Consider the following 12,642-nt stretch of genomic DNA (forward strand, 5'->3'; position numbering starts at 1 on the left):
TCTGGAGTTTGTCCCCATCTCTCTGGATACTGCTGACTTCTCCCCGCCCGAGGCGACTCTTACCCTGGCTCAGATGGGCGATCAGATACTGAGGTGACAAAAGTCTTGTAATTAGAAGGAAATTTCTGAAGGACAATCCTTTTGAAATACCCCAAATGGCCTTGGTTGACGTCTGCAAAGCGCTTTGAGAGCTGCTGTGAGACTGGAGCTATAGACTGGCATCATCCTCCTCGGCCCATGTCCCAGGTCCTCCCTCCACTCCCACCTCCCAAGTAAACCGCTCATTTTGAACAATTAAAACCCAACTCAAAATCCCTGTCCCTGCTGTTCTTATTTATTACAGTAGTGCCTGGGGCCCTGATCCAGGACTGAGCTCCGTTGTGTTAGGTGCTGTATGAACTCTCATGTGGGTAGGCTGGATTTGCTAACCCCTCCACTCACTTAGGAGTTCTGGCCCCATGGCCTATTTGGTTCTCTGCTGCGGTGTTCTATGTTTAATTTTTACTGGTCTCAGACCCAACACCAAGAGAGGCTTGGTTGCGGGGTGGGTCCCCATTTGGCAGAGAAGTTGCAGTTTGAATAGACCATGGATATTAAACTCCCCTCTCAACCCTTTGAAGACACCTCTCCAAGGTAGCACCAGGAATATGTTGCTGGGAGCATACGGGGGACACTTGCCCTGCACCTCACCTGTGTATCGGGTTGGGGCTAGCTGGAGTCCCTTTTGGCTCCTTGGGCATCGCTCCAGCACCTTCATCAATGCTAAACCCACATAAGCTTTCCTGAAGCTAGTTCCCCATATTAATTGGTCTCCGGTCTCCCCTCTCTCTGGACAGCTGGTGTCAGCGGTTGTGGAATACGGTGGGAAGCGGGTCCGGGGCAGCGATCTCTTCAGCCCCAAGGATGCCGTCGCCATTACCAAGCAGTTCCTCAAAGGACTGAAGGTATTAAGATCTCTGCCATGTGTTCCCTGGCAAAGCCCAGACAAGGACAGGGGGCGTGCAAGGGACCCGAGGGGCTCTGTGTAGCATTGCCGTGTGACAGTCGCATGAGAGCCAGCACCACTCGACAGAGCTGTCCCTAACACAGATGGAGTGCATGCAGGTGGATGAGAGGGCAATGCCAAGGGACACCATGCACCACCTGCAGTGCACCTTTAGTCACTCCTCCTGTCGGCTTGTGTTTATTTCAGCTAGGGCTGCCCTTTAATAAGCAATCTCCAGTGGCTCTTGCCAGCTCTGGGCATGGAGCTAAGGTTGCGGGGTGGGGCCGGTGTACACCTTGTTTCCTGGCTTTCAGAGGTTGGAGTATTTGTGCGCTCAGCGCACTGCAAGGGCACAAGGCAGTTGGTCTGTACCAACAGTCACTGCGTCAGCTGGATGCTGGTCGTTCTGGATCGTGGTTTTGTTGGCCCGCTCTCTCCGCTTCCTGCCTTGAATTAAAAGCACTTTCTCTCTGTATCCCAGGGTGTTGAGAACGTGTATACGCAGCATCAGCCCTTCCTGCACGAGACTCTAGATCAGCTCATCAAAGGAAAACTTAAGGATGGCCAGTACCCCTACCTGGGTCCCAGCACGCTCCGGGACAGGTACAGAGGGGGCAGGCTGGGGACAGGAGAACCCCTTTGGGGTAAATAAGGGATAGTTAATACCTGTGTCCAGCATGCTCAGGAAACATCATGACGTTTTGTTTAATAACTATATGATGTGGAGGGGATTCCATAGCACTCGATCTTGGCCTATCGATGGTAAAAGTAAGAACAGCAGAGTTAAGTCCTGGAGCATTTCTGGAAATCTCCCCCTATATTTTTCCCTTTGCCTTCAGACAGTGCATGTATGGAATTGCCCTGTAGCTCTGCTTTAAGAGTATTAGCCTGTTTGTCAGTTTGATTCCTTCCAGTTGTCTCAAGACAGCAGCACTCTCTAGAGGGGAAGCAAGGAACTGAAACTTGATCTCTGTTTCCCAGTTCTGCTACTGGTTTGCTGTTTGACCATAGGCAAGTCGCTTAACGTCTCTGTCTCAATTTGACCAAGGGCAAGTCATGCCTGACCGACCTGATTGCCTTCTATGACGAGATAACTGGATATGGGGAAAGTGTTGGACATGATATATCTTGACTTTAGCAAAGCTTTTCATATGGTCTCCCACAGTATTCTTGCTAGCAAGTTAAAGTATGGCTAACTTGCCCTCCTGAGCCGGTTGTTCTTTCTGGTGAGAACCTGACCTCGCCCAGTGTGGCTAATAAGCTGGCTAGTAGTCCTAACTGAAAAAGAATGTGGCTGCCCTTTTAGGGCTGAGCTGGTCCATTGTCAATATGGCCATTAAAGGCAGGTATAGGTTCCAATGATTTAATGACCTCTGAGAGGAAGTCATGGCCTTGTGCCTTAAACCACAGGACTGGGAGGCCGGAGACCTGGTTTCTATTCCCAGCTCTTGGACCAGTTACTTAATCCTCTGTACCTTAGTTTCCTTATCTGTAAATCAGTTTCTGCTTCTGTAATATACTGGTTCAGGGTGTTCAAGCCACTTCTAATGAACAATCTGTTTAGAGGATAAGAGCCTGCCATTGCTGCAAGCTTAGAGTTATTCTTTTGGCTCCAAAAGGTAGACACCTGTGCTTCTGATGCTGACTATCCTAGGTTCACTCCCTGTTGATGAGCCCCGGTGGGTTGGCACAGCGAAGCGCTCGGCGACCCTCTGGGGAAGGCACTTTATATGCAGAGTGTTGCAACAATCCTCACCCCCCTCACACACCGGATCCTGCCAGCTTTTATTAGCAGCTGCCACATTTTGCGAGCTAATAATTTTTCAACAAATCGGGTGGCTGTTGCAGGGCAGGCTGGGTTAAATTAAAACTGCAAACTCATTTAGAGCAGAAGGGAAGCGGACTTTGGGACCGAGGTTCAGCTACATTGAGCAATTGGGAGGGGAGGGAGTGTGTCCAATAATGCTCGTTAATTTCTCTGGCTCTTGGAGGTACACCCAGCACAGCTCTCGCTTCCTTCCTTAGCCCCACCATAGGGCTTTGCGATCCAGCTGATACAAGTGAAAACATATTTCAGAACGGAAAGGCGTCCAGATTCCACGCCAGCTTGACAGCCGAGGCCATTAACCACTTTATTTCTGAGTGATAAAAGAATTATGGGCACACAAGAGATGAGTTGTTTGTCTACGTGCCAGGAAATCTCTGCCTCATGCCAGATGCTCCTTTTAAAAATCCAGCAGTGGATTGTGGGGCTTGTGGAAGGGGCTGCTGGAAAGGGAAAAGCATCTGATTGTCCCAGGATGGGGATGAAGGCAGCAGAAACTCAAGCTTGCTCCTAGGAATGTCAAGAAATGGAAGTCTCCTCCTAGGAAATGCTCCAGCCTGGCCCTGGAGGGATTGCTCTAGGCTGAGATGGGACTTCAGTCTCCTTGGCCTCTCTGCTCAGCCTGCCAAAGGGGCCAGTTCTGTTCTCTTTGACGTGGGCATTTGTCCAGTGGCCCTGAAGTGAGACCCACCAATTCATTTCACGCAGGCCACCAAACAGCAATAACCATTTCCAGACGCTCCATTTCCAGATGCTTGATTGGAGCCAGCGAGGTGGGGCAAAGGGTCCCTTGAGCCAGCCAGTGCCTCTAGCTTCGTTTAACCCTCTGCCATTAAACGTGCTGGTTGCCAATGAGATGGCCCTAAAAGGGCTTGTCTCCAGTGGTGTGGCACAGAGTGCAAGAATCTGCCCTTGGCGACATCACGGTGCTAAGGGATTTCCTCAGGGAATGGGAGCAGGGTTTAATTTCCCAATGAATAAGAAGGTCAGAAATGCCTAGATCCAAAACAAAATATAGCTAAGTTGGACAAAAACCAAGTTTCCATCTCTTCCCCACCCCAAACCATAGCACCAGTCTAACCACGTAACTGACTGAGTAAACACAGGGAGTTCTTATAACTTCAGCAAAATAAACAAACCCCAAAAGGCAACGGCAGAGATGCCAAACCATATTCTGCCCTAAGCTCTTCAGAGCAGGTCTTCCCTGGGGTTAGTACAGCGCCTAGCAAGGTGATCCCAACTGGAACCTCTAGTGCAATATTAAATAACAGCTGCATTGTGGAGCCTCCCACAGATTGTCATGAGCCATCGGGGTTCATTGGAGGGCTATAGCGCAGGGGCATGAGATTAGCTGGGCTCTCACTGGACAGTTAGGTGTACCCAGAATGCCAGCATCTTGTTGCAGCCCCTTGGGATTGTTAAGAAATACAACTCTTGTCTCTCTTTATCAGCGGGAGACAGTGTAGCCTAGTCCACACAGAATTTGGCCTGTGTCTCAGGAGACCTGGGTTCTATTCTCAGCTCGGCCACTGGCCTGCTGGGTGACCTTGAGTAGGACCCATCCTGTGCCTCGGTTTCCCTATCTGTAAAAGCGCTTTGAGAACTACAGTTAGATGTGCCAGATAAAAGCTGGGGGTTATTTTCACCTTTCTTAAAGTACAAAATAATTCAGTGCTTGATTGATTATTTTTGCGGCGGGGGGGGGCTGGGCAATAGATGCTGAAAGTTGGCCTAACTTGGTCTTGTACTGCTTCCAAAGAGACAGGAGTCCTCTTGGCAAAACCCACTAGCACAGCTGGCCGTGTCAGCAGAAAGGCCAAGGACCAAGTGGGCAATGTAAGCCGACCTGCCGCTTGCTCCTAGATGAGGTCAGAAGGTGGCCGTGTATTTTTCCCCCAGTGTCACTGTGGCATGAGGGTCAGCAGCACTGGCTTGGGGCGGAGCGCCCCCTGGAGATGCATGCACCGCTTCCTGCTGCACCACTTGCTTGGTCTCCTGTTCCAGGCCCACCTTGCCTCATGAGGCTGGCTGAGAGCACTAGATGGTCTGGCTGCAGGCATTGATGGGGGAGAACATACCCCAGTGAGTTTAAGGTGCTGGAGCACTGGAAATCCAGGGCTCAGTGTACAGATGGCCTGGTGGTTACGCTACTAGCCTGGGACTCAGGAGACTTGCATTCAGTTCTCTGCTCCTGTCTGACCTGGGGCAAGTCACTTAGGGTATGTCTACACTTTAAGCTGGGGGTGATTCCCAGCCCAAGGAGACATACGCATGCTAGCTCTGATCAAGCTAGCGCATTGAAAATAGAAGTGTCGGTGGGGTGGCGGGACAAGCTAGCCACCCCAAGTCCAGTCCCATCTGAGAGCTAGGGATGTACTTGGCCCACAAGCCCCGGCGGCCCCTGCACTCAATCAGACCTAGTGCAGGAATTATAAGCACGCCTCACGTTCTCTCTACGACGGGGATCATAGTCCAGCTCTCCCATAGAGGATAAATATATTAGATTGTGAGGTACTTAAGTTCCAGGGTCATGGGGGGCCACAGAAGTACCTTAGATAGATAGATAGATAGATTGATGGAAAATTAATCAGGCCTTAAAATCTATCCCGAAATGTTCCAAAGGAACTGAGAGAGGAGCCACCTTAAACTTCACAACATTGATAATACATGTCAGGGAATCACTTAAAACCCAGCCCAGGGCAAACTGGACTAGAGCGTGTTGCCACGTGTGGTTTCAGCGGACGGCGTTCCAGTGATTGACGCGAGTTCAGCAAAAGGTCAGGATGAAACATTTGTATTTCACCATCAAAGGGAGGCAACCGCTTGAACGGCAAAGAATTTTTAAAGGCTTCTCAGTGTATGAGTCTTTCTGTAATAAATATTATGCTCTTGTGGGGGAGGAGAAGCTCCTGGTCCAAATTAGCAGCAAGGAGGGGAGGGGAATCTCTGTAAATCATCGAGCAGGGTTCCAAGCAATTCCACTTAATCTTTCGCTTCCAACTCTCCTTTTCCTGCCGTTTAAATGTCATTCTCCTCCTATTTGCCATACACGTGCAGGCCCATCGACACTACTGCGTGAGTCATGCTAGCGACAGCTCGCCAAAAGCTCATTATTTGTATTACAGTAGCTCATAGAGGGTCCAGCTGAGATCAGAGCCCCACTGTGTTAGGTGCTGTACATACATGTAGTCAGAGACGGTCAGTTCCCCAAAGGGCTCACAGTCTAAACAGACAAGATACACACAGGCTGGGAGAAAGGAAGGATTATTATCGCTGTTTTACAGGCGGGGAACTGAGTCAGAGGGAGATGAAGTGACTTGCCTAAGGTCAGAGAGAGTCTGTAGCAGGGCTGCGATCCCAAGTGTCCCAGCCCAGTACCTTACCCACAAGACCATCCTTCCTCTTAAAATGCTTGTCAGGGGCTTGATTCCGCCATACTCTTGTCTGACAATGGCATTGCTATGCAGCTGTTCAGCTTACTGGGTTAGCTAGATCTGCGCTCTGGTGTGCCAGCTGGGGTGGTTTCTGTGACCTGGACTCCACTCAAATGGGGATTTGCCCTGTTCGGAATAAGAATACCACCATGTTTGGAAACCTGGTCTGATCAGAAGTCCATAAAATGGGCAAGGTCCTTCTCCGCCAATGGGTGGAGACCCTCAGACAGGGGAGTACAACTAACCAGTGAGACAATCTTGGTCAGTGACACTAGGCAGCGGTCTCCACACACCAGCAGCCGAACTGCTGTGAAGGTTTTAGCAGGCACCAGGGCAAAGGAGAGTTTGTAGAAGGAGGGATTTGAAGGCAGATGTTCAGGGGGAGCTCCCTCCTTGCCTGTGTGAAAATTTAACAAGTGGGCAGTGGAGGCCGGCACCAGAGGCTGATAGGAGGTGAACGTTAACAGCTCCACAGCAGATGAGAGATGATAGGTAGGTGGGGGTTGACTCGGCCAGGCCGGGTATTCACTTTCAATCAGCTTAGGTTGGTTGCGATAGAGAAGGGGGAGCAGTGGAGGGTTTGAAAGATGGTTGACGCCGTCAAAGTAATTCAGTCCTCATGTCTTCTCCCAAGTTGGTATCAACTGCAGAGCTAAGCAGCCTCACTCTGATCTGCCTCTTCTGGGTCATGATGTTAAGTGTGACTAGACCTCCCCAATTAATTTGTAAGGCCGCTCGTGCTTTCACTGAAGCTACTGCAGGGGTAGCGTGGGCGGAGGAGTAATGTCAGGATGAGCTGTGTTGATACTGTTTTCATATGCATTCTGGGTTCCTCCTTAGCTGCCTTTGCTGGGGTGGTTTTTTTAAAAAAAATCTGTTTAGCACCGTTTGGAAGCGGCCAAGATCTGATTGTCTCTGGACGCAGGGACAAGAACAGCCAATGCCAGACTCCTCTGTCTGGGGCTTCATCTGGGCAGTAAGCCCCCGCTGCTCCCTCCTGCAAATGTGGTGCCCTGCTGTGCTGGAGCCACTAGTCTGATAGTGTGTTTTCTCGGCCTCGTGCATTGGGATCAACTTCCTGCACAGCAACGTAGCCCTGACTTCTAGGGCAGGCTCGCTGCCTGCCTGGGGCTGCTGTACCTCCTGGGATCTGCAGATCTCAAAGCACTTTATGGTGGTGGTGCATGAAGCCTTGAAAACAAGGGTGACCGTGTGCTATGATGCCAAGATTGAGGCCGGGCATTCTGAAGGAGCCAAAAGGAGGTAGTTGGGGATTTGGGGACGTAAATCCCTTAGGCCTTGTGAGCCTGAGCTGCTTGGAGACAGACCCAGTGGATGAAGTGGGGTTGGGTGGAGGTTGTAACTAAGTGACTCCCTGTGCTAAATTGTTTGTTTTATTTGCCTGTTGCTTTACTGATCCAGTTACAGTCACTAGTTCAATTTAACAGATGTAATTGGCTGGTTGGGATTTGTGAGACATAACCACTGTGACCCCCATAGCAGATCAGTGTTATACCCACTTCCCAACGGAGCAAACAACACTTGCCCTGGAGAGACACAGGGAGTCGCCAGCAGACCTGGGAATAAAACCCTGAAGTCCTGACTCCCAGCTGTGTGCTGTGTCCTCTAACCGCACGTGCAACTGTCTAATAAAGTAGGGATTTTATCTATTAAGCTTGCAGTACCACACACCCCCCCACGCCCCGCTTTCAATTATTATAAAGTACATTGTCAACTGGTGCCATTGGCCCCTCTTTCTAGCCATCAGTGATTTGGCTGATCTCTCCTAGGCATCACGGCGGAAGTGGTTCTTGAAAAGGGATTCAGAAATACTCTTCAGTACCGCAGATTATGGTTTATTAGATTTTTTTTTTTTTTTTTTTTTTTTCCCCCTTCTCCATCCCCAAAAGCGCTGGGCAAATTTGCATCCAGTTTCCAAAGCGGCATGTCTGAACCAGCTAAAAGCCATGGCACAGCAGTCTCCATCCTCCGGGGCTGGCTCCGTGACTCACACCCTTGCTCGTGCATAGAAACTTCGTCCACTGTAGTGAAACATTTGAATCTGCACAGTCTGAACATGCAGTCGCTGTATATAACCTGCTTATCTTAAGGCTGCCGTACAGAAGATTTCACAGCTTGCTTTTGTTCAAGGGACTCTGTAACTCTTCGGGGAGCGATCGCTGCACAGAATCCTAGCTCGCTGGGAATGTTGTGAATGCGACGTACGCTGTGCTGCTGAAATCCTGATAGTTCTCCCACCGTATAACTACTCTGGACTGATGGCCCAAAACATCTGCATGATAAATCGCACCATTGTATCTGCAGAGCTCAAGTGTGGAACGGCTAGGCTGGCGTGTTCATGTACCTTTTTAGGCCTTTTCTACAAGGGACGCCTTTCTGATAAAAACCCTGTCCTTTCGTGAAAGCTACACAGCTGAAGCTAAGCCACTATCCGCTGTTCCAAAGAACAGCAAGAGGAGATTATACACTGACTGCAGATGAAACTTGTGTTTGAAGTCCATTGAATGCCTCAGGAAGCAATTTCTTTGTTTAACGTAACTCTGAGAACCATGTTTTTCCAAGTGCCCTGTAATATTAGGCACCTAAAGTTTTGGCACCCAGGATCTGATTTTCAGATGGGCCAAGTACGTGCAGCTTCCAAGAACTTCCAAAATCTGGCTTGAGGTGCCAGATTCTGGGCACCCTATACTAGAAACTACTTTCTGACAGTTTGGGCCTTGCTTCTGATCAGGAGCTTGCGTGGACCACGTAGACGAATTGCTGCTATTCTGATTGTTGCAGCAAGCAGCTCTAGTCTAAGAGAATACCTGGCTGCAGAACAGAGATCAGGCTTGAGGGCTTAGGGAGCACAGCAGCAAGGTAACCAGGAGGTTGTGTCACAATTTAGCTGCCCTGTAGAGAGAAGCTTTCGGACTCAGTAATGTACGTTATTGGAGTCACCTGAGAGGATGCACAGCACCATATCCTGTGGAACCCGTACAGTGCACTCCAGGGTTCACAGATCAAAGGTGCCTCATGAGCCAGGACCAACTTCTTGTACCTCTGAGCCAGCTGGGTGACTTGGGGTTGGGGGTGTGAGGAGGGAGAGATCAAAGTGCCGGCTTTCTTGGGGAAGCAAAATATTCAGGGCCACGTGTCTCTCTGCATGTACCGAGGTGAAAGCACCCCAGCCCTGCAACTTCCCTGTAAAATCCTGTGCTCCTAAACTCCTTAGGGATTATAATCTCAGAGGTGAACTAGGCATAATCCCACCAATTCCATAATGAGCCAGAAAGACTGCAGCTGATTTGAGCCAAGATGGCTACAACGCTGTCGCTGCCCTTATTTGACTCCTAAATTAATCTTAAATTAACAGCCCTAGGAGGGTTGTGCTCGTGCATTAAACATTGGTGGATGTGTCATGGTGGCGCCCAGTGGGAATACAGACCCTGCCTGCTACCGCCTTTTCAGAACTGTTCACACATTGTGTAAGTGTTTAGCAAGGTACAAGTGTTTAAATGCCATGTTATGTGCTATGGCACCATTGCCCCCTCAGGGCCCTGTACGTCACAGAAATTAAATATAGGGGAAAATCCACTGGCTTGCTCAATCAGTGTCCCTGGCCAGGGCAGGATTTATCCCTAGGCTGTGTTGTCTAATGCTTTGTCCTGCTCCGTTTCAAGAGCTCTCCCTTTTCATTGCAGGCCTCAAGATATTATTGTGTTTATCATTGGAGGAGCAACCTATGAAGAGGCGTTAACTGTGTATAACCTTAACCGCACCACCCCTGGGGTCCGGATCGTATTGGGAGGGACCACCATCCACAACACAAAAAGGTAACAAGGACCGGAGCCCTATCCCATGGGTTTGAAAATGGTTTATTTGAGTCTAGGTCTGTGACACAGGAGAATTTCAGGGCACCACTGAACAGTCAGATCTCTGGTCTAACCACCCTGCCTGGTAGGTGTAGCCCCAAATACCTTGTTGGCTCTGGAACAGATTGTCAGGCTGAAGGTTTAAGGAACTTGAAAGTCAAAGATAAAAGTTCTAGGTACAGAGAGGCGTATGTGCATAGTTTCTCCTGCTTTGAATTTGCTGCCCACGGTAGTATGAATGGGAAGGTAAGGGAATGCCCAGAAATCCAGACCACACGCCTGATTCTGCTCTCAATCACTCTGGCGTAAATCAGCCATGAATCTGCTGAGGTCAGGTGGGTTCCACTGGTGTAAGTGAGATCGGAAGCAGGCTCTGTGCTTGCAGTAATGGCAATCTCTGTGCTGCCTGCAGATCTGCACAGTACCGACTGCTCTTCACGTCGCTCTCTTACAAAAGGAGCTTTCATTCCCAACCCACCGTGCACCTCCATATCCTCCCTTAGGAGATGGGCCAGGTGTACGGGCTTGATCCTGCAAGACTCTTGGGTATGCTGATCACCCTTAATTCTCTTTGATCCTATGTTACCAGTGCTGCCCCTGAAACATTCCAAGCAACTAACTTCTTAGTGGGTTTGTGCTGGCAGTGCCAATGGCATTGCATTGCCGCAGCAATGGAAGCAGGTGATCCAATCCTAAAATTCCCTGTTAGTTCCTCCGAATACCATCTTGCTTTCTCCAGGAAACAACTGGGACTTGTGTGATGTGATCAGCTGATGAAACTTACGAGCCCAGTTTCCAAACATGGGCACCATTTCACAGGCCTAAGTGCTGATCAAAGCGTCCAAGTCAGGATTCGGTTATCCTAGTAAGGGGGAAACTAGACCATACATCTGTACCACCTCCTGCCAGGGGGTGGAGGAACAGGCGGGAGTATCTCCTTCTCTCCCGTGCCAGCTGCTAGCTAAGCAGAGAACCAAGGATTCTTTCAATTCTTCCCCCACATCCCTCCAAATATCCCATTCTCTCCCCTTTCATAATTAAGTCTCCTGGGCCGGTAGCCAATCAGTTGATGGGGAACAGGAGGGTAAAGTTAGAAGGAATGTGACAGGTGACCTGAATCCATCCCATGTGCTCTATCAGAAAATGTGGTGAAATCTTAGAGCTGGAACAGTCCCTGGAGTTGTCCAACAGCTGCTCTGAACTTAAAGGGACCCCTCTGCCCTGTAGGGACGGACGGAGGGGAGGCTGAAACCTCATTAAACCTTAAATGCAAACTGTATCATTCTGGTGACATTACATGTAAACATTCAGGCTGCAATATTCAAAGCTGACTAAGGGCTTTGGGCAAACGGGACTTCATTAGAATGAATGGGAGTGGAGCATCCAAATCCCCTAGACAACTTTGAAAATCTCTGCCTCCACATTCTGCAATTTCTGAGTGTTAACATTCTCATAGACACTCTAACTGGCCTGCGTTGCACACACCCACACCCCAAGGACCCATGTCTGCTCTTGGGTCTAGCCATCCAACCCGCAAGGCTGGATGGGCTGCTGAAGCCATAAATCTGTCCCAGGGTTGTTCACCAGCTGGACCAAGTTTGTGAGCCTTTATCATTGTTAGTTCTATTCTGGTAGTGCCTAGATCAGGGCTCCATTGTGCTAGACTCTGTGCAAACACATAGGACGAAACAGTCCCCATCCAGAAGAACTTGCAGTCTAGGAAAATAAATGACATCAAAGCATGTGGAGGGATGCATTTGGGTACATCAATCTATTATCTACACACACACACTTGCAATTTTAGCCCAATAAATATTTGCTACTATACCTATTATGCTGGACTTTTAAATGCCTCATTTCTGCACCTCCATCCTAATTCCGTCTCCCACAAGATATATTCAGGTTGCATAGCTGCTTGCACAGCACTCATTTGTATCGTATTGCACGATCCAGTGGCTGTCACCCCCACTCCCACCAAACATATTTTTTTACATATGTGCAGCAGTGTCCACTCTGAAATCTGTTAGTTTTCCTTCAGTTAATAAAGCCCTCGAATTGGACACCAGTCCAGATGCAAGTGGCTCTTACGAACTGGGTTACAAAGGCAAGTCTGTATTAGCCCACATTTTGACCAAATCCTACCCAAACTAGCTAGCTTTCCATTCGCGCCCCGCCCCGCTCCATGGTTAGCCTTGGAGCTAAACTGCATTGCTAGAAACGGAAAGATAAAGTACTTTGCAGTCATGCTCACTGCTCCTTGTCCAATAGGCCCTCTGGAAAAAGGGAGTTGCTAAAATGTCATTTTGGAAAGATGCACCCAGCCTGTAAAAATGCAACTATGATGAAAACATCTGGCTTCATTGCTCCTGAATCACTTTGAAAACCAGTTTCCTGGTGTTCCATTTACTCTAATTCCCAGCAAGCAGCCGAACGTACATTCCCTCCCAAATGCAAGAGCTTGTATAAACCAAGAAATCCCAGGGTGTGGCGCAGAGGCTGACAATGCACCTATGGTTGCTTAGA

The 12,642-nt window shown here is 49.2% G+C and overlaps 1 protein-coding gene across 2 annotated transcripts in view; it reads left to right on the forward strand.

The window, feature by feature from the left end:
- VPS45 (vacuolar protein sorting 45 homolog) overlaps positions 1 to 12,642 on the forward strand; it is a 54,001-nt gene that overhangs the window by 23,028 nt on the left and 18,331 nt on the right. For both annotated transcript variants that reach the window (XM_074939109.1, XM_074939110.1), the window contains exons 12-14: positions 837 to 944; positions 1,467 to 1,588; positions 9,949 to 10,080. In XM_074939109.1, the coding sequence (XP_074795210.1) occupies positions 837 to 944; positions 1,467 to 1,588; positions 9,949 to 10,080 (362 nt within the window). The remainder of the gene's footprint in view (positions 1 to 836; positions 945 to 1,466; positions 1,589 to 9,948; positions 10,081 to 12,642) is intronic.

Source organism: Natator depressus, chromosome 24, assembly GCF_965152275.1.
Source record: "Natator depressus isolate rNatDep1 chromosome 24, rNatDep2.hap1, whole genome shotgun sequence".
Taxonomy (NCBI): domain Eukaryota; kingdom Metazoa; phylum Chordata; order Testudines; family Cheloniidae; genus Natator; species Natator depressus.